The following is a 19,832-nucleotide window of genomic DNA, read 5'->3' on the forward strand; positions in this document are numbered from 1 at the left end:
TCATGATACAAAATGACATTGCACAGATGTAGCTGTGATGTACCAGAGAGCCCAGAAGCACCTTACACCTTTTATAATTATCCTTCTACAGTCTGCTGTCTACCAAACAAAAATTACATTCTGTTAACTTCTATCCAGTGAAATTTTTGATGCCTTTTTACCACTTTGCAGGACCCATACTTATTTCCAGTGGGAGCTGTGTGTGCTAATTTCCTTGTCTATGAGTACCTTGGTACTATTGCCTATTTGACTGTGTGTTAATGCCATTTTAGTTTAGACTGTATCCTCGACTGCTCATCTTCCCCAGCTTTCCCACAGTTTCAGTGAGCTGACTTCTTGTCCCATAACTGAGTGCAGCCCTGCTTTGTCTCCTCTCATGGGTCACTTATATCCTCAGTGATTGGTCTGGATAGCAGTGGAATCCCTTGTTCATTTGTGAACAAAACTCTGGGTCCAAAACTAGAGTAACAAAAGTGGTGAAGTATTTCAAATTGAAAAGGGAAGGATCCTGATAAAGTGAAGAGGTGAACAAATAAATAATTGAGACAAAATAAAGAAGAATTTTACTCTATATTTGACAGAGATTAAAAAAAAAGGCAAAAGCATCTGTAACCTCAAAATAGTCAAACCTTTCTGACTGTTCAGCTTGTTCAGGCCTCAGATTCTTGGCTCACGATCTGTAGCTTTAATCTCAAGTTTCCTCTCCAGCATTTTTTGGATGCTAAAACCTCCATTACAGATTGGTAGAAAATCACTGATAAAACTTCTAAATATCACCTTATTTTCTTACAGTGCTTTCCCAGTTGCCAATTTTTATAAAATGGTTTATGACTGCAATAATCCCCTCAAAATCAGCTGTTATAGGAGATAATAGCCAGTTGTCAGAGTATTAACCACCCTTGACTTCACTTTGGGCCATTATGTAACAAAAGAATGAACTAGGGGTAAAGTTGCCAGGTGTATTAAATTATATGATGAATTATAGAGACTCTGTAGTGGAGATTAGTGTCCAAAAGAGACTACTGGGGACTGCCAAACCCATTATCTGATAGGACTGCAGGCTGGACAAAATCCCAAGGGTGAAAGGCCAGTGCTTTATCCATTATGTCATCCTCTAATCTGTGTCTGCACCATGCATGGTGAAGTACACTGTAAATGAGGTACCATTGTTCTGTGTTACATCCTGGAACTGTGTAGTATCAGAAGTGGAGACTTTGGCAGTATTTGGTTACTTAGAATTTCATCTGATTTTGATCTTTTCTCATGGATTCCTGCAAAATAATTAGTTGATATACAAGAAAGTTGAATAGAGTAGTAGCAGAAATTGCATGAACCTGCTTTTTCCACAGGAGCTTCAGTTAGGTCCAAGAAAGTTGGTTATGTCATGGCTTCTTCTCTAATCCCTTCCCCTTCTCTCCATTCAGACAAATTAATTTGTTTAGGCTGCTATTCTGTAGTTGAGGAAGAAAATGTATGTTCTATATTTCAGCAAATCCTCCAGGATTTTGAAGAATGTCAATATTAGGTATAGTTGAATTATGCTTGAGTAGTCTATTTAGGCTTGACTTGTTAATGGTTTTTAATGACTGACCTGGAATCTTACAAATACAGAATGGAATCAAAAATTTCCTTTGCTTTTCAGATGATAGCATAGAATTTATTCCTAGCTCCAATAAAACTATTTCATTTTACTTTGAAAAAGTAACATTGTTATGATAGAAAACTGATGTCAGGCAACACTTGAAAGTTTAAAAAGCAAGTTAAAATTTTCATCTCCCTCCTATACTCCATGTAATTGAAGTCATTGTACCATGGTTGGATGTACCAGTTAAATGATATAAAAAGCAGAATAAATAAAATTTTTTAAAACTCAGGAAAATATTTCTAAAATGATTCTTCAGTAATAATTTGTAGTACGTACACAATATTTGAAGGTGCTCTATAAAGATTTTATTCACACTGTCTATATATCTGAAATATTTATAACACAACCCATTGGGCTCAAAGCAATTTGTTACAGTTATAGCTCATGCTGAAAACAGAAATAACATTGAAGGCAACAAGTCGGTTTGGGGTAATCTCAGGTTTTTTGAGTTTCTTTGAAGAGTAGTCTTTGAGATGTCATTTCCTAGGCATGGTCTTAGCCAAAAGGCTTCATATGCTCAAAATCTGTGAAAATTGTCTTTGCTGAATTGACTTGTTCAACTGCTAAGAAGAATTTAGTACATTCAAGTACCACATTGTTGTACCACACTTAGTGCATTATTGGTTGCCTATTTGGCATCATTAACACGTGCTGCAAACTAAGCAGGAAAGAGAGCTAGAAAGGATTGGATGCTTATTAGACCTATTTTGTGAAAGTTTTTTGTTTTGCTTTTAAATACCGACTCTTAAATTGTTGTTTAATACCATTTAATCTATTTGCTCTGCCACATCTTTACGTACTATTTAATGTTAAGCTCCTGCTGTGCTGTTTGAGCTGCCTGTGAAGGAACTGATCTTATTCAGTGGTGTGTGACCAATAATTGAGGATGTGTAAAATGGCTAAAACTTCTGTCCCATGTAAAAATCCCAACTTGTGTTTTCTCACAGCTATATCAATCATCAAACTCTTTTAGGGAAACCATAAGCCCTGTGCCAATATGCCTTGAGCTGGACATTTTCTCATCACCTCCTCTGTCCTTGCACAGTCTAAACCAGCATAATCCCATCTCTCCCTGCTAGAAATATTTCTTATATATTGGGTGAAATTTCACAGTGGGAAATTATTCTTTGTAAATCCTCAGTTGCATTATAATTTTCTGTAAATCAGCAAAGTATGTCACCATATTTTCAAGGCTAGAAGAAATATCCTTACTTGATGTCTCATGTAAAACACGTGGCTGTTTGAGTTTTCCAAAAGTAACTCCCAGCTGCCCTAGATGTAGAGAGCAGATCCAGAAATGCTCCTCACAGGTGAGTGTGACACAGTGCTGCTGTCCCCTGACTCCAAGGGATTAACTGCACCATGAGTGGTTTCCTTTTCTTCTGTATGAATTTTCTTAGGTGGGTCTATGCTAAGAGCTGTTGGGGATGTGGATGTTTGGAGAAGCGGGGCTCAGCTTCTTGATGAGAGTTATTCTTGCAGTCTTTGCTTACAACATCTTGTTTTTCAGTGATATAGATATTTCAGTTATTTGGGGTTTGTTTTTGCTAACTGTCCCATCAGTTTTTAGGGTAGAATGTGTGGAGTTTCAATGTCACTATAATACAAAACATTATTATTATAAAATTGTCTGGGTACAGTGTGCAGTTGCAGGAAGAAAAAACATGAGAAAATGTATAAATGTAAACTTTCCCGAAAGAGATATTTTGAATATTAAAGGAGGAAAATTAACAATGAAGAACCTTTTACTGAGTAACTTAACATTTCAGGATTCAATTTCATGAGGTAATGTCTTCAATTTCATGGCTTCCTTGCTCTGAGTGCACTGTAAGTTGAGGCTTTCAGCACCTCACAGGGCAAAGGTCTCTAACAGAAGATACTGAGGTAGTGCTGTGTTATGTTGCATCACAGGGCACTCCTCCTCAACAGAATTTCCTGTGCTCATTTAGATCATTGTCTTCGTGGAATTTCCTGTTGACTTACCAATACAAATAGATCCTCAAGTTGCTTGCTTTTTGTTGTTGTTGTAGTTGTTTTGTTTTGTTTTTTACTACTTCATAATAAAAAATGAAATGAAAATAAAAAAAGTTATGAAAACATTTAGAGATATGTTGAAGGTTCAAGAGTGACTTTATATTTCTATTTCTCTTTTCCCATCTCTGTTTACTGCCCTGTATGTTATGCCCTTTGCAACGACCAGGTGCACTGCATACACTTGGAATTTGTGTTTATTTTTGGATTGATTTGTATGCGTATCAGTTAAAATTAGTACCTATAATACATCTCACACCGATACATTTTACAAGTTCAACATTTTTCCCTTTTCAGATTTGAAAAGGTTTCCTGGGCAAAGACCTGGGCCCTGTTCAGGTTTTTTTGTTGTGGATCTTACTGATTATGATGAGTGAATCCAGTATGACTCTCAAAATCCTTTGTGGCTGCATCCAGACAGTTCCTGCCAGGAAAATGTGGGGTTGTGCCATCTGCCTAACACAGGGACCAACAGAAGCATCAGTTCCCCTTCTTTCCTCTGGTGCCTTCTGAGGTGAGGTGTACAAAAGGATTCTGGAGAGAGGGGACTAGGAGGATGAGATTATGTGAAGAAGAGTGATATTGAAGACTAATCTGGAAGTGGTGACAAGCACACTGTAACGTTGGGTGGGAAGCATGAGGTGCCTATGAGAAGCTGTCTTGAGAGCTCTCATCTTGAGAGCCCTTATAACAGTTAAATCAATTATTTTTTGTGAGGCTGCTTAGGAGTTCAGACAATCACTTAGTCTCACATTGACCCATTGTTCCCAGTCAGTCCATTTGCTCCTCTATGCAGAGAATAGCTGAGCTGTTCCTGAACCACCGTAGATTATAACTATGAGAACTTGAATTTTGTCCCTATATCTCACTTAAATTCCATTGCTCTTGCCACAGGATTATTTTTATTTCTTGCTGAGCCAGAAAGGAAAGACTGTTTTGCTGAAGGTGTCCATGAAATAGTTTGCAGCTGCAAACAGAGGTCTGCACTGTCAGCTTCAAGCAGAAGTCCCATTTTCCCTCCCACACGGTATTTTAAGTTTCTGGAAATACTGTTTTACCAGCTGTTTGGCACGAAGATGTGAATTCACAGTTTCATTGTGCAGAATCTTGCAGATTGACTTGTCTTGCTTAACAGAGATGGGAGAAGGTCCCTATTCTCTTTGCTACGCTGCCAGTTTAATGACATTTCAGAGGTGAGGACAGTTCAGGGACTACAGATTGGCCCACACATAATGGATGAAACCATTAAGTGGATATTTCAGATGAAGTGGTTAGCACTGAAATAGCTGTCATTTAAGTCATCATTCTTAGCTTTCCTCACTAATGGTTGAGTGAATGCATCTCTGAGATATTATATAAACCTTCTGTCTGGAGTTTAATGGTTCAAATTTCAGAATATTCCCTGGGTGTAAAAGAAAGAAACTTACTAACAATGCTCTCTTATTCTTCAAAATTTGAGGGGCTGCAACAAAGAGTAGCCAAACCATGATCTGTGCCAAGGTAAGGCAACAAGAATGTTAAAAACCAGAGACTGGAAAACCAGAGAGAAAGCAAGATAAAAATACTAATTATGTATGCAGTTATATATCTGCTTTTGATTTAGGTGTTCTACTCAGTATAAGATTCATGTTCGGTTTTGTCTGAACTACTGAGCTTGGAGGTTTGATGCCTTAATATTGGTTAATTCTGCTGTGTAGGTGGGAGTAGTTGCCAGCACAGCTTGTGGCAACTGCTGGCGTGTTGTGCTTCTCACTAGTTTACTGTGGACTACGGGTTTGGACCAGAGTCCAGTCTTGCACACAGAAGCTAACCATCATAAAATGCACTGTGGAAATTCGTTGGTTTGCATAATATGAATTTGATTCTACACTTTGGAACCATTTGAGCTTTTGCAGCAATCTTTTAGTGAGGAGAGGAACTGAATGGAGTCTCTTTCCAGGAAGTGACCCTTCCAGGTCAGGAATGAGATATAATAAGAAAGTAACATGGGAAGTTTCCACAGCTGCTGTTTTAAATATAATTAAAATACATCAATCTCAAATGGTATTTTTTGCCATTCAACACTTGCTTCAGAAAAATATGAAGTGAGAAAGTCACAAGCTCTATTAAAGTTTCTAGTTCCATTGTCCTTTCAGTTTCTCTCAGCTCTCACTCCATATTCTGTGAACATTGGCATAAAAATAGCAGTCTGTGGCACCTACTGTGCAGAAGCAGCAAGTGTAATTGAAAAGGTTAAAGGTTAAAGTTTTTGCTCTTGGAGTAAGCTTTGCTTTGTGTTCGGTGTAATCTGACATCTATAATTTCCAGTTTTGTAGCTAGGATATAGAAATTCAAGACTAGTGCATCTGCCTGAGAATATTTTCTTTCTCCAAACCTAACAGTTCATGATAATCCTTTATATACTGGATATAATACTTTATAATATTACAAAGATCAGACACAGAAAATATTTTGATTCAGGTGTCCCTTTCTAGTATCTTTTAAAGCTTTCAAAATTACCCAGAACTGAAGGGCTCTCTTTCTATAATGTGTTTTGCCAGAGAGGTGCTTGCACCATCTGCTCTCTGCCCAGTTCCTTCTCTTATGGAAGTGGTCTCTTGATTCAGTCACAGCACTTGCATATTCTAAGGTGTTTTTCTCATTTGGCTTATACTCAGTTAGCCAGAGCATATGTAGCCTATGTAAATGTTGTTACTGGATCTTCTGGGATGTGCCCATAACAACTTTGAATTTACTCAGCCTCCCTTGACTGAAACATTCTCTCCACATGGATTCAAAGGAATTTTTAGTGTCCTAACAATATGCTGTACCATAAGATATCAGCATAGGTGCATCAATGTTTGAGCACAGTGCACGTACCTATTGAAGCTAATAGTTTCTATTTTGTTATTTTCTTCAAGGTCCAATGTAAACAACAGAATGAGGCAGACACTTATACTTCCTCATCTATTATTAATTACAGACATTTCTATCATATGCCTCAGTACTACATATTTATCAGCAAACTACACAATATTAGTGCTACAATGTGGGTTGTTTGAGTAAAATAAACATTTCATGCAATCATTTTGAGCAGGACTGATTTGACACACTTACCATTCAGTTGCTTTACATATACCAGAAAAAATTTGGTAGTCACAATTAACAGCTTTACCAACCAACATATATCTTGCCTGGGATCTGAGAATATGGATGGATGTTAAATCTGGTCCCTAATATCTAATCAATGTATAATGACAATTTCAGTGGTTATTACAAAGCTTTGGGTCCTGTTTTGTACCATACATAGCCCATCATTGCACAGATCTCATCCATGGACAGCAGTTGAAGTAGTTTGAACTTGTCTTGCCAAATTAATGTAGTATTTCTGTAATACTGACTTAGTTATATTTTTATGTATCTGCAGTAAAGAAATCTGTGGCCACAACAACTTTTTTCCTGTTTTATTGGTATTATACATCCAGAATTATCACATAGAATACCTATCTAGGCGAGTGAAACTAAAATAAAAGGTGTGTAGAACCAAGCTTGTTTTGGAAAATGGGATTTAGAATGTAGAATTATTCATGCAAGTTTCAGTTCTAATGATTTATTATGTAAGCCACTGCTGTGGTCTCTGAAAGCAGAAAATAATTTGTCAAATCTTTGTTTTATAAAAATGGGCTGCCCAGGCAGGTGGTGAAGTCTCCACCCCTGGAGGTGTTTAAGCAAAGCCTGGATGTGGCACTCAGTGCCATGGTCTGATTCACAAGGGGGTGTTGGGTCACAGGATGGACTTGATCTCAAAAGTCTTTTCCAGCCTTGTTAATGCTGTGATTCTGTGATACTTCTGCAGTGTGTGGTTAATGCTTTTCACTGCATGCTCACAGTGAATTAAGATAATCCTGATGGGTTCAATGACCTGATCAAATGAAACTTTTAGAAGTAAAGAAATAATCAGAATTGTTTTCCATCAGAACTGATCTTGAGGATTTTTCTTGAGGATATTCTGAATGAAGTATTAAACAATATTTGCAATATTTATTAATGTATCTTTAAGGTCAATGTAGAAGGAAAAATTTAAAGTACCAGTGGCTTTAATTTTAACTAAAATACTTACCTGTGATCCTGTCATGGCTATTTTCTTAAAATACTACCTAATGACTACTATGAATTATAGTCATTCTATTAATTCATGAGCAATATAGAAAGAGTATTTTAGAATTATAGGATAACTTGTATTTCACTGTAAAAAAGACTTTTTACTCCCTGCTGACCATGGTAAATATCACTTGTATAACATGTACCATTGAAAGTGTGTAGAGAAAAGTACACAATACCTTGGGATAGGGAAGGAAACAGCACTTCATAAATTTGGATCACTTAACTTCTAGCTCTCTGTTTTATAGATTCCTTTATTTTTTCAAGCAATTACAATTACCAGTATTTTTATCATGCTTAAAATATTTTCTAGCAAAACTGCTAGATACTAAATAAACTAGATATAGAAAATATACTCAGCAAAAAATCATTAAAATCCTTGCAGCAGTATCCCAGAGACAGCCCATTCCTCATGATGAGACATGTTACCAGTTTGTTGAAATTTTATTTTTGTGGTTATTATGTTGCCTGTGCCTGTTATCAAGCTTACTGCTCATCTGTTTAGATAAGGCTGGTCTCCTTTTATTAGGAACACAGTCTAGTTTGATTCATTATAGATTAAAGCAGATCATTAAATATAAATCTCTCAGAGTATTCAGTCTCATCATAGGCTATTTTCAAGCATCATTTGCAGGAAGATAAAACATGACAGTGATTTATGCTGTATTTTGAGAGTATAAATCTCACTGTGCATTTTCATGTGTCTTTGCAGAACAAAGCATTTCTTTATTAATGCTTTCATAGTAATCAACAAACTATAAAAGCACCATTCTTTTGTTTAATGTTGTGTTTTTAGAGTCTTAGAGTTGAATTATGCAGACTGTTGGGCTCAAACTTGCAACACTACACCATCATTTTTAAACATATAAATCACAATTTGGATCTGTGCATATTTTATGTTTGAGAGACTGGGAAAACTTTTGTGATTGGAATCTGGTCTCTAGGCATGATGATAACACAAAGCACTATGTATACCTAGAGACAGGATGTGGCCATTAAGAAAATGGATAAAAGGGCAGTGAGAAAATAGGGTGTCACAACTGACAGTAAAGAGACTTTCAGAGTATTTTAAAACTACTCCTGTGGGAAAAAAAAAACAACCTAAGGGAACTTAGGATAAAATTGGTACATTTTACAAATATTACCATTTGTGCACAAGGAAAAACATTAATGTGAAAAATTATAAGGGTTTTTTAAAATTTGAAAATTAATTAAATTATATTAAAGTATCTGAGTATCTGTTTCTGTGTTGACAATGATATTGTGTCATATCACCTTGAAAACTAGGGGAGTTGGCTCGCCTGGTGTTGCAAATTCTTTATCTCCAGAAGTATTTTCTAGTTAAGTGCCTCTTCTCCTCCATGACAAAAATTTTCTGAATTCATAAGTGCAGAACAGATTTGTCTGAAACATACCATTTTGTACTCCAATGGTTTTAGTTTATTCTTAATTACACATTAGCATAACTGTAGTTAAAGGTCAGATATTAACCACATTCAAAAAGATCAACCATTCTATTACACAGAACAAAAGCCACATTTTGTTAGGAAGACGTTACTGGCAGAAATATTTTTTTCAACCTACTGTACTGCTTAACCAGTAAGACTTTCTTAGGAAGGGTTTGTCCTGTGAATTACACATCTGTATCTGAAGTTCCACTGGATATGTTTTAAATGCAGCATTAATTGATTTGTCTTCTGCGTTTTACTTTCAGGTCCGTATTTTTACCTATCTGATTGGAAGAGAAGCTGCATTCGCTGATAACCTGAAGTGGATGGCCTGTGCTAACAAAGGTTTGTTAACCTTCTTCTGTGAAATCCTTGTTTTCAAAACCCCTGAGCTGAGCCTTCCTGCACATCTGACCCTTCTAAAGATATGGTGTGGCTGGCAACTAATCACAGAGGATGGGTTGTTTTCTTTTTCCCAGAAAATGAAAATACTTAATTATCTTGTAACATACAATTTAAAGAGCAAAAAACCCCAGTTTGAAATTTTCTTCCTTAAAATACATATGAAGTTTTTAAACTATGTGTTCTTAAATTTTTGTTCAGAGAACAAAATAATTTCAAAGCATTTGTTCTCTTCTATCTGTTATTACTCAGAGTGAGTTTGGTTTCTAGGAACATTGGGTACAAGTCCTGTTGAGTTAGGAATGGCATGTAAAACACCAGACATCCTGTCCCTTGAGGAACTGACAGTGTAATTGAAAAAAACTGGTTTATATCCTTTAAGGAAAAGAACATCAAAACATTTAAGATGCTGAGATGCTGCAGTAAAAGGATTGACTAGTATGAGCAGGAATGATTCAGGAAAAAAACAGCCCCAAACCCCAATTAATCTTCAGGTTTTCCTTTTTCTTTCCTCTCAGAAAAAAAAAAAAAAGTTCCTTTTTTCCATTGTGCCACATTACATTATGATGAATTGCATCAGGTGCTATCCATTTAGTCATTATTTCTTTAACTACTGTTATGTCCAGCTGATGGAAATTACTCAGTTTGAAGTCTTGTCTTAATCAGCTAATATTACACCATAATTTAGTTTAAATAATAGTATAAGAATCCTTTGAAGCATCTTTTTTGAAGACAATTTAATCAACAAAATCTTTTAACTTTTTAGCCCAGCTCCACAGATTCATAAAGATCTAAGTACAGCAACTCAGAAATTAGGACCAGGCAATGGAGGCTGCCTCAGCAGATCATCTGGTCCACGTCTTCCTTATTCCCAGAGGGGAAAAGTGGTCACCTTTGTCATTCTTCAGGACTACTTTGTTCTTTTCAGAGCCATATTGCTTTGAGTCAGAGTCATACTCATATGAATCAACTAAACAGCTTAATGACTGTTACTTCTATAAATTTATTTCCCTCTCAGTTTAATAGTAACAATACCTGCTCTCTGATGGCTTGTAATGTAAAAATCTTCTATCTCTAATCATTAATTAAATACATTTTTTCAGCTTTGAAAATCACAATTGGAAACAGCATGTTATGGTCAGACAGTTCAGATTTTGATTTTTCCTTGCAGTTTTCACTTACAGCTTGTCCATTTTATTCCAGTGAAATGAGGGATTACAGCACAACAGATGAGGAGTGTAGTAAAGCTGGTCTAAGGACTGGCTGAATAGCAGGACTGCAGTTTACTCCTTGTGTGGGTGGGCCAAAATATGTTGTTGTCACTGAGGGTGAATGACCCTAAAATCAATTTTCCTTGCAGTGATTTTCCCCTTGGAAGCACAGCATAGATGAAGGCTGTTTGCAGGGTTTCCAGCTGACTGGACTGTGCCCAGCAGCCCTTTCCTTCAAAACAGGTCACAGGGGACATTCACACCACCTTGCAAAACTTCTTTAGCTTCTAAGTTCTGGTTGTGAAACCTTGAAAAACCTCTGTTTCTGTTACATTTTTCCCTGTAAGTAGGGCGTATCTAGAGGGAGCTTGTTTAATGAAGCAAAACACCAAACCATTTTAAATACATTAAAACATTCAAGATCTCCAAAATCCCTCCAGAGGGGCTTGTGAAATTTGCAGTGATTTACTCTTCTGTATCATAAGCAAGCACATATTAAGGAAAACAAGATTTACTAAGAATCTGAAGTGAACAAAGGTGAAAATTTCCTAGTGCTTGTTGTGCACATGCCAGATGTTAGTAGTAACATGTAGAACTTAGAAATGACAGGCTCTGCTTTTCCCTCAGCATCACTTGCAGCAGAAAGCTGTAGAGATAAAGCTGGGAGTTAATGCATTACTTGCTAACAAAACAACTGGATTTGGGGGATTTTTTCAGTAAAATTCACTATTGCAGTAGCAATTTGACAGCCTCTGTTTTACTTACTTGTTTTTTTAAACATTTTGTCCCGGGTCATCGCTGTGGTTGGCATATTATAAAATGGACAAAGGATTGGATTCATCAGTACAAAGGAACAGAGGCTGAGAAAGGAACATTGAGAAAAATGCTTGGTGTATGGGAGAGCTGATAGTGGCTCCAGCTCAGGCAGAGGACAGATCAGCCCTGAGGCAGGTTGTGCCCCAGCTGGAGCAGTTTACAGACTATTGTGTCAGCAGAGGAGAGCTCTGTGCAGGAAGCCCCCATCACATCCATTCCCATTATTAGCATGACCCCAGCCCCTCTGCACTGGGGGCTCTGGGGTGGCAGGCAGCCAGCTCCCGAGCCTGTTCACCTGCTCCAGGGGCCTCCGGCGGGGAAAGGGGAACCTCCACGGGAGTTTTACAGCTGCACTGAAACAATGAATTCACTCCTCAGTTCTCGCCCAGAGGATTTTTAAATTCTGCTGTTTTACTAGTTGCAAGAGTATTGCATCTCTTCTGCACATTGCCCAGGAAACAGAAAGTACTGCACTCCATGAAAAAATCAGCTGGAGGCATTTTGCAAAGTTATCAGTCTAATGGTGGACATTTTAGAGAAAAACAAGCCAAACATGCAGGGACTGTGTAATGGGGAAAGGCAGCCCACATGCAGAGCACAAGTGTCTGTCTTTTACCACATTATTATACATCTCTCATGCTTGTCATTACCAAATCTTACCCATTTCCTTCATGAGTTTTTTCCTGCTGGGGAGGAAGAAAAAGGTAGTGCTGACTGTGAGGGGGCTCTGAGGTGGCATAATTCACACACCAGGGAACTGAGGAGTGGTGTTGGAATGCAAAAACTGAAGCATGGTTAACATGCTGCTATTGCTGACATGGCCTCAGCAGCTGTGCTCAAGGACTTCAGAGCAAGTCTGTGTCTGGTGATTAAACCTGGCTATAGGAGCAGCAAGGGTTTTAATTCCACACGTATCGCTGATCTACAGATAAGAGATGTAAACTTAGCACTGTAGGAGGGTAATTCTTGTGAGTTACATGTAGCTAGAAACACATAAATTGTCAAAAAAACTGAAATTCAAATTAAAAAATAACTAAAAGCATGTTCCCTGATGTTGTTCCTAGCTAGGATATAGTTACTTTTGGTAAGGTTTTCCCATTAGGAGATCAACAAATATTTTCATTTGTCTTTGAAACCTTTATTTTTGTATAAACCTAAGTTTATACAAAATTCAGACTTACTGTCTCTTTTAGTCTTAGGAAATTAGGCTAAACCTGTTTTTCTCTATTGTGCAGTTTAGACATGTTTGCAATACTACAAGGAATGAATCCTTTAACATGCTGCCTGGTGATTTCTCTTTAAGTTGTTCTCTTTAAGACATGGCAACCTTCTCATAAATACTGCAAAGTGAAATACCAAAAATAATGTACCTTATGAAGAATACTTAAATAAATGCTCAAATAGGTGTCTCTGCTCACATTGGCTGTACCTGGTCCACAAGGGTCTCTTCTAACATGTATAAACCTGTATGGCACAATACTGAAGTATTTCAGATTGGGTTCTGTTTTCTGTTTATTTTTTTTTTTCTTTTTGTTTGAGTAATCTAGCTTTTTTTTTTTCCTTGAAATTGTGACATTAAAACCTTTCAGGAGACAGTCAAAAAGGATGCTCATTTTACAGCAATGCATTCTTTATCTCAGAGGTAATTTATAAGCTTTGATTAAAGAGTTTTCCTGGCATAGGCATCCAGGGGCTTCTTAAATGAGTCTTTAAGGTTTTGATTTTAGTGAAGTATGATAATAAAAAGAGTTAACTGATTATGATTCTAAAGTGTATAGGTACAAAGTAATACTTTAATAAAAAAGCCTTTTCTATCACCTTAGATACAATACAATTTTTTCAAGTACTTAATCTCCTCTGACTTTTCAGACATAATAATATGACTTTATATATATATATATAAATTATACATATCACAAAATAGGCTCATGTGTATTAAGTATCTGAGTGCAGGTGTGATCATGTTGTTCACTGGATACTACTCTGTGCCAACAGATCTCTCCAAATGTAATTCTGAAAAGAGCCATATCAAAATTCAGTCACTCTGAAATGCTTTGGGAAAATGTAGCTCCTACCTGTAAAACGAGTGATCCACACAATTGTGAAGTATTTTGGATCCCTGATTAAAAGTCTTATAAACCACAGTGTGTACATGTACATGTATTTATATACAATTTATGAGGCTCTCTATGTGAATAGTTGGCCAATAAACATACTTTGACTATGTATTGATATTTTCACCAAATTAAAAGGACCAAATACTGAAGTGTTGCTCATTACTCACAGAACAGAGAAACCCATTCTTTGAGGTCCCAAAATTGGAGCAGGCAGCATTTCAGAAAGAGTTACATATAAATTGCTTTTTCTCATGAGTCTTCCACCGATTCAAGAAAGCACACTATATTTTGGGATTTTTAAAGCCCAAACCATAGGATTCTGCTTTCTCAAGTACAGGCTTCCTAATTAAACTTATGTCAGTAATTTTACACTGTGGCTGAAACATCTCTTAGAACCTCAAGACAAATAATAGCCCTGTTCAGAAGCAAGAGATAAACCTTAATACTATGTGTGGTAGTCATTTAACACCCTCGCACAATACTGAACTTAATAGAAAAAATAAAATAAAATATCAAATAAATAAAATTACTTAAGCAGAATATTGAATATTGTAAGAGTATGAATACTATACTATGAGTAAGAATGCCATACTAGGAATATTTGAGATCATACTATAATCAAATACACAACAAAGCAGCACTTCTCCTTTTTATTATCAAATTGAAGATATGCATTAGGCTACTACTATGACTTGTTTCATTTTATAGATCTGTGCTATAAAGTCTGTTCTTTCGCTGTGCCTTAATTCACACATAGATAACATTCATGCAGAAACATCCATTTTGTAGTGTTTGAATTATGGGCTGGTGCATTAATTTGGAAAGTTCTAGGTTCAGACAGACCACCTTTACTGCCTTGCCAAAATTGGCCCCATCTACAAAAACACAGCTCAGAAGTTTTCTGCAGCGGCTATGTTTTCTGCTGAAGCTTAATAAAGTTTAATATTGCAGCTTCACAGAAGCTGTGATCTTGTCAAATGATTAAAATTGTAGTGAAGCCTCTTTCATGTTGGTCTTTTCTCATTAACAGAAAGTAAATGAAGGCAAGGGATTCATTTAAATAAGGCCTGATGAAATTTTAGCCTTGAAATTTGTCAGTCCTTCATCACTCTTGCATGATGTGGACTCCAGATGCCAAGTTTGTGATGTATAAAGATACTTGACATCTAAGCACTGAAAAGGGAGTGGTGACAGCTCAAATAGCTGAGGCTTCTGCTGTTCTCAATGCAAGAGATGCTTTAAAGGATTAACAAGGCTGTGATCACCTAACCAGACAATTCTAGTTGTAGTCTACATTTTCTGTGACCTGCCATTTTTGTAAATTACATAATTGCTTTTTTAATTTCAGTCACTCTGTGTAGGGATGAGTATTTCAGAGCATATGCAACCACCATTCTGTTACTGTAGTTCTACTCCATCATGTTTCCTGAAACAAAGTGGGTGAGATTTAGTTGGACAAAGATAATACCAGTTGTAAATTTTCAAGCAGACAGCATTAAAAGAAGAAAGCCCAAACCATTAAACAAAAAAAAATCAAAGTCTTGAAATCAAAGTTTAGTACAGACAGTGCAGTGGTTCACAGCAGTGTTGGAAATCCTGTCCTTGAGGGTTGGCCAAAGGTTTCACAGACATCTGTTTTCACCAGTTATTACTGTTTGAGGCTGCTTCTGATGAAACGTTCATCTTTTGTATTTTTTCTTTAGAAATAAGCAAAAAACATGACAGACATAAACCACATCATACTTCTTGAAAACTTCCTCTGCTTGTTGTCTCTGGTTTATAACTTGGAATTGTGTGTTTTCCCAGGGTTTTTTACTCAGATCTCTACCTTGGCTGATGTGCAAGAGAACGTTATGGAATATCTCCATGTTCTCAGCCGACCAAAGGTTATTGACCAGGAGCACGACGTAGTGTGGACTGAAGCATACATTGACAGCACTGTAAGTCTGCATGATACAGCAAAAATACTGTGGTAGAAACACTCATTATGAATCTGCTTTCTACTGCTGGAATGTGCTAACTCAGTGTAGGAATTGGGACTTGATATCTTTATGCTACTAACGAATAATTCAACATTACTGAACTTTAGCAGATATATATACATTGTAATTACATAGAAAATACTGAAAAAACCATAAATTACAGAATAATTTTGATGTTTATGATGTCCAAACCTACCTTTCTTTTATTAATCAAAAATGGGCATTGAACAGATATTGATTATATTGATTAATCATTTTTTCTGTATGTTTTAAAACATTTCAATGAATATGTGGGTATAAACACACAGACTGATAAGGATCAATATTTTTAGTGTAGAAAAGGGAGTCAACGTCCAGGGGTCAACTGTGATATCTTGGGGAAGAATATTGAGAAGATTCTGCCATTAAAGTGTATTGAATGGGTGATATGTTAAAATAATTGTCATAAATATCCAATTTTAGCTTGACATCCCTGTGAAACATTAGAGTTAAAGCATGACTTTCTATTATGCAGTGACTGAGCTCTTGTGATTCTTCTGTAGCATGTGTGGTAAATCATCAGATTTGCAGGTAAAGGTTGTTCATTTCCATGGATTGGTTTGAAATAGAGTTTTATCTATTTTCTTTTTCTTCTTATATTTTCTTTGTTCTGATTAAAATATTTTGGTTAGTTTATTATCCATAGAACAAGAATTTGTACAAATGTCTGCCTTTTACTACAGGAGATGCCAAGTATTCAATATAATGGAAGGAAGATCACAAATTACTCATGCAACAGATGTTTCTTTCTTTCTGTTTTAAATTTTTACTTGATGGGTAAGGTGGGAGGATCTCAACAGCTTCATTCTAGTATTTGGTTGTGGTTTTTTTGTTTTGTTTTGCTTCTAGATGGTTCAGTATTAAATCTATACAAAACCACGCTGAGAATAGAGCTTTTATTTAATTTTCACAATTGTTTAGGTCTTTTCTAGTCTTCATTTGTGGCCATGGGTTATGTAAAATAAATACTTAAACTGCAGTTATAAAGGAGAAACAAAAAGTTAATTGCTTTAGAGGGAATTAAGTTATCTCTGTTTCCTTTTTAAAAATAACCTATTAATCCAGTCTCACCTTTGCTCTCTTTCTTTTATTGAACCATAAGATGAACAGAAAATATGTGTTATTACTGTGCCTTTAGGGCATCCCACAAAACGGGGAGATGGCCAGGAGAATCCTGTTCTCATTCACTTTTTTTTAAACACTTGAAGTAATCAGTGTGTGAATGTTGAAGGGAGTTTGTGTATTTGCTAGAGAGAGTAGCAGGAAGACACTCAGGTAACTGGTGTCCTGGTGCAACTCTCTTTCTTTGCCTATGAACCGTTCATTAAAAGTATTGCAAACAAAATCTTCCTCCTTTCTCAATACCAAGTCATCCCCTCTACCCGCCAACAAAGTACAAATTATTGTCTCAGAGTTAATTTGACAATTTGCTCTTACTTTTGCCTGTAAATCTGTATTTCCTCAATCTTTGCAGGGAGAAAAATACTCACAAAAATTAGTCTAACTTCCAGTGATTCTCCTGTAGGTTATGGAAAAGCTAAGGGAAATTAACAACTTAATGTTGTGTGAAGTACTAATTGAATGCAGCCGGGTGAGTAAATGCAAGTGAGTTAAAGAACACTAGAGGGAGTGTAGAGAGGGAATGCTGAGAGAACCGGAAAATCAAAGGCAATGGAGCTGTTACAGTCTTGAATAATAGAACTGCTTAAATCCAAACAATAGGTCTTTTGATGCAGTCAAAACAATTCCAGGTTCTTCTCTTTATCTTCTCTTGTTTTCCTACTCTCTTGATTAAACTAATCAATATCACTGTGAACACACACACACACACACACACACACACACGTATATATACACACACGTGCATTCATGTACATGCATGCACACATATATTTTAAGTGTAGGAAAACTCCATTCCGGACCCTAATGGGTTGTGTTATAAATGCCAATATGATATTCCAATTAAAATAATAATTTGGTTTATTAATAAAGATCAAATCACAGAATTTCGATAACCCACCACCAGCGGAGAAACTTGACAGAGCTTTCCCGGGAAATGCAAAGGGTGAACCGTGAGATACAGGGTCTGGCAGCCTGCTATCTCCCCCAACGGTTCACAAATCAGCCCGGTTCGGGGCTTGGTTTTTATACACTTTATTCTGCCCTTGGCAATAGTTCCCCGTATTTCCCATTGTTTCCCGACTAGCTATACAAATTCAGGAGTTCCCTGACCAAGCAGAAAAGAGTTCTTTTCTTAGTTCAAATGTTCATATCCAATTTCTATAGGTCCTTATAGTTGATGAATGATCGAGATATGGATGATGTTGCTTGATGATCTGTGAAGGTGGCACCCGAGGTGTGAGTTGCTGATGCCACCTTATCTCGACAGGTCCCCTCCTGGTACTTGAGAAGGCTGCAAGCTTTCCCGGAAAAGTCCTTTGTTCCTTTCTGAATGGAGGTGCCTGCTGTTTCAGGGTTGTTAGTTTCACCATCTGCTGCAAAATCTCTTAAAACATAAACTTTTACCTGATACAAATTTATACAGTTTTATAGTTTTCCAATTTACCATAAGAACATGAATTAATCATTTCACATTTTTCACAGTTGGATTCTATAAGAAAAGATTGAAAAATAAAATACCAGGATCTGCTTAGCTGCAAACTACCTTTTTCCTCCCTCCTCCATCATTCTTCCCACAACCCCCCCAATCCCAAAACAAAACAAAACACAAAACAAACAGAACCCAAATAAACAAACAACAACAACAACAAAAAACCGCAAACAAATCCCCCCACATAAGCAAAGGAAGAGGATAAATTAGGGTAGTCCCATAGAAAACTTGAAAATAGGAATGAAGGGAACCTTTTACCAAACCAGGCTTGCTGCTGCCCCAGCTAACGCTGCCTGAGTGCTGTATTCAGACACAGATTCCCTGACCATCTCTAAGGCTTTGACATTGGAAGTGCCGTTAAAATAATCCTCTCCATCCCATAACTTGTTGGTTTTCACAGTTTGTGTGGCTGCTGCTTGGACCTCTTCTGGTTAGAAATATTAGTGTATTTACAGATAGCTTAAATGTTTTTATTACCCAGCAGTGTCTGAACAGCCAGGGTTAGCTTCCAAGGGCTACATTTACATGGTTGCACTCAGTCACTGTGCCCTAGCAGCATGGAATATTCTTCCCTGTTCCCTTCTCACCAAACTGCAGAGCTAATTGGCCAGCTGTGCTGCTTCTGAGCAAGCAGCATTAGGCTGGAACATTCTAGGATCCAGACAGAAAGAAGATGGACAATAATAATCTTAGGGTACAAAATACTTCCCCTGTCAACACAGACTGTTCTCATCCAGAATTTGTGCAGTACAAAGTCATCTGTCAAAGCCAGAAGTTAGTTCATTTATGTGTTTGATACCATTTAGGAATATTCCCAGAAGAATTTTGCTACTAAACAAAGCATCCAATTCCTGTGTCTGCTCACCTTTCCTGTAAGAGGATGTCTGCAAAATGTTCATACAGCTGCCTCTTCAACACGGCTTTGGCACTCCTGAAGAGCTTCACATACTATTAAAAAAATATGGCTTTTATAGAAGTGGCAATCTCTGGCAAGATGTCATATGCAGAAAGCATGACATGGAACAACCTTTATGTGTGACAGGACTGTGTCCTTTGGCACTGTCAGGGTTGATAGTTGATGTAAAGCAACTGTGACAAGGCCTCTCTGGTGACTCTGCTTCCCTTTTTCCTGTCCCTAGACTTTTTTCTCTCCCCAGTGTTTACTGTCTTTCTGAAGAGGTAACCAGTCAGCTTCTACAGTCATTTTTAGTTACCCTTCATCAGAAAATTATTTGTGTTTACTTCCTTTAAGCCCGAGATTTCATGTTGGAAAGGTGTTTATCATTGTGTAAAGCCTCATTTCTTTCAAACCCAGGTCTTTTAACATAGGAGTGATACAATTTTAAGATGTGTTACTGGCTCTTGGAGAAACAACAGATTTCTGAAAAAA

At 36.9% G+C, this 19,832-nt stretch overlaps 1 protein-coding gene across 1 annotated transcript in view; it reads left to right on the forward strand.

Moving 5' to 3' along the window:
* CACNA2D3 (calcium voltage-gated channel auxiliary subunit alpha2delta 3) overlaps positions 1-19,832 on the forward strand; it is a 406,564-nt gene that overhangs the window by 249,484 nt on the left and 137,248 nt on the right. Inside the window, exons 12-13 of the mRNA XM_063411460.1 lie at positions 9,531-9,609; positions 15,617-15,750. Of these exons, the coding sequence (XP_063267530.1) occupies positions 9,531-9,609; positions 15,617-15,750 (213 nt within the window). The remainder of the gene's footprint in view (positions 1-9,530; positions 9,610-15,616; positions 15,751-19,832) is intronic.

The sequence above is a fragment of the Prinia subflava genome, chromosome 14 (genome assembly GCF_021018805.1).
Source record: "Prinia subflava isolate CZ2003 ecotype Zambia chromosome 14, Cam_Psub_1.2, whole genome shotgun sequence".
In the NCBI taxonomy this organism is placed as follows: domain Eukaryota; kingdom Metazoa; phylum Chordata; class Aves; order Passeriformes; family Cisticolidae; genus Prinia; species Prinia subflava.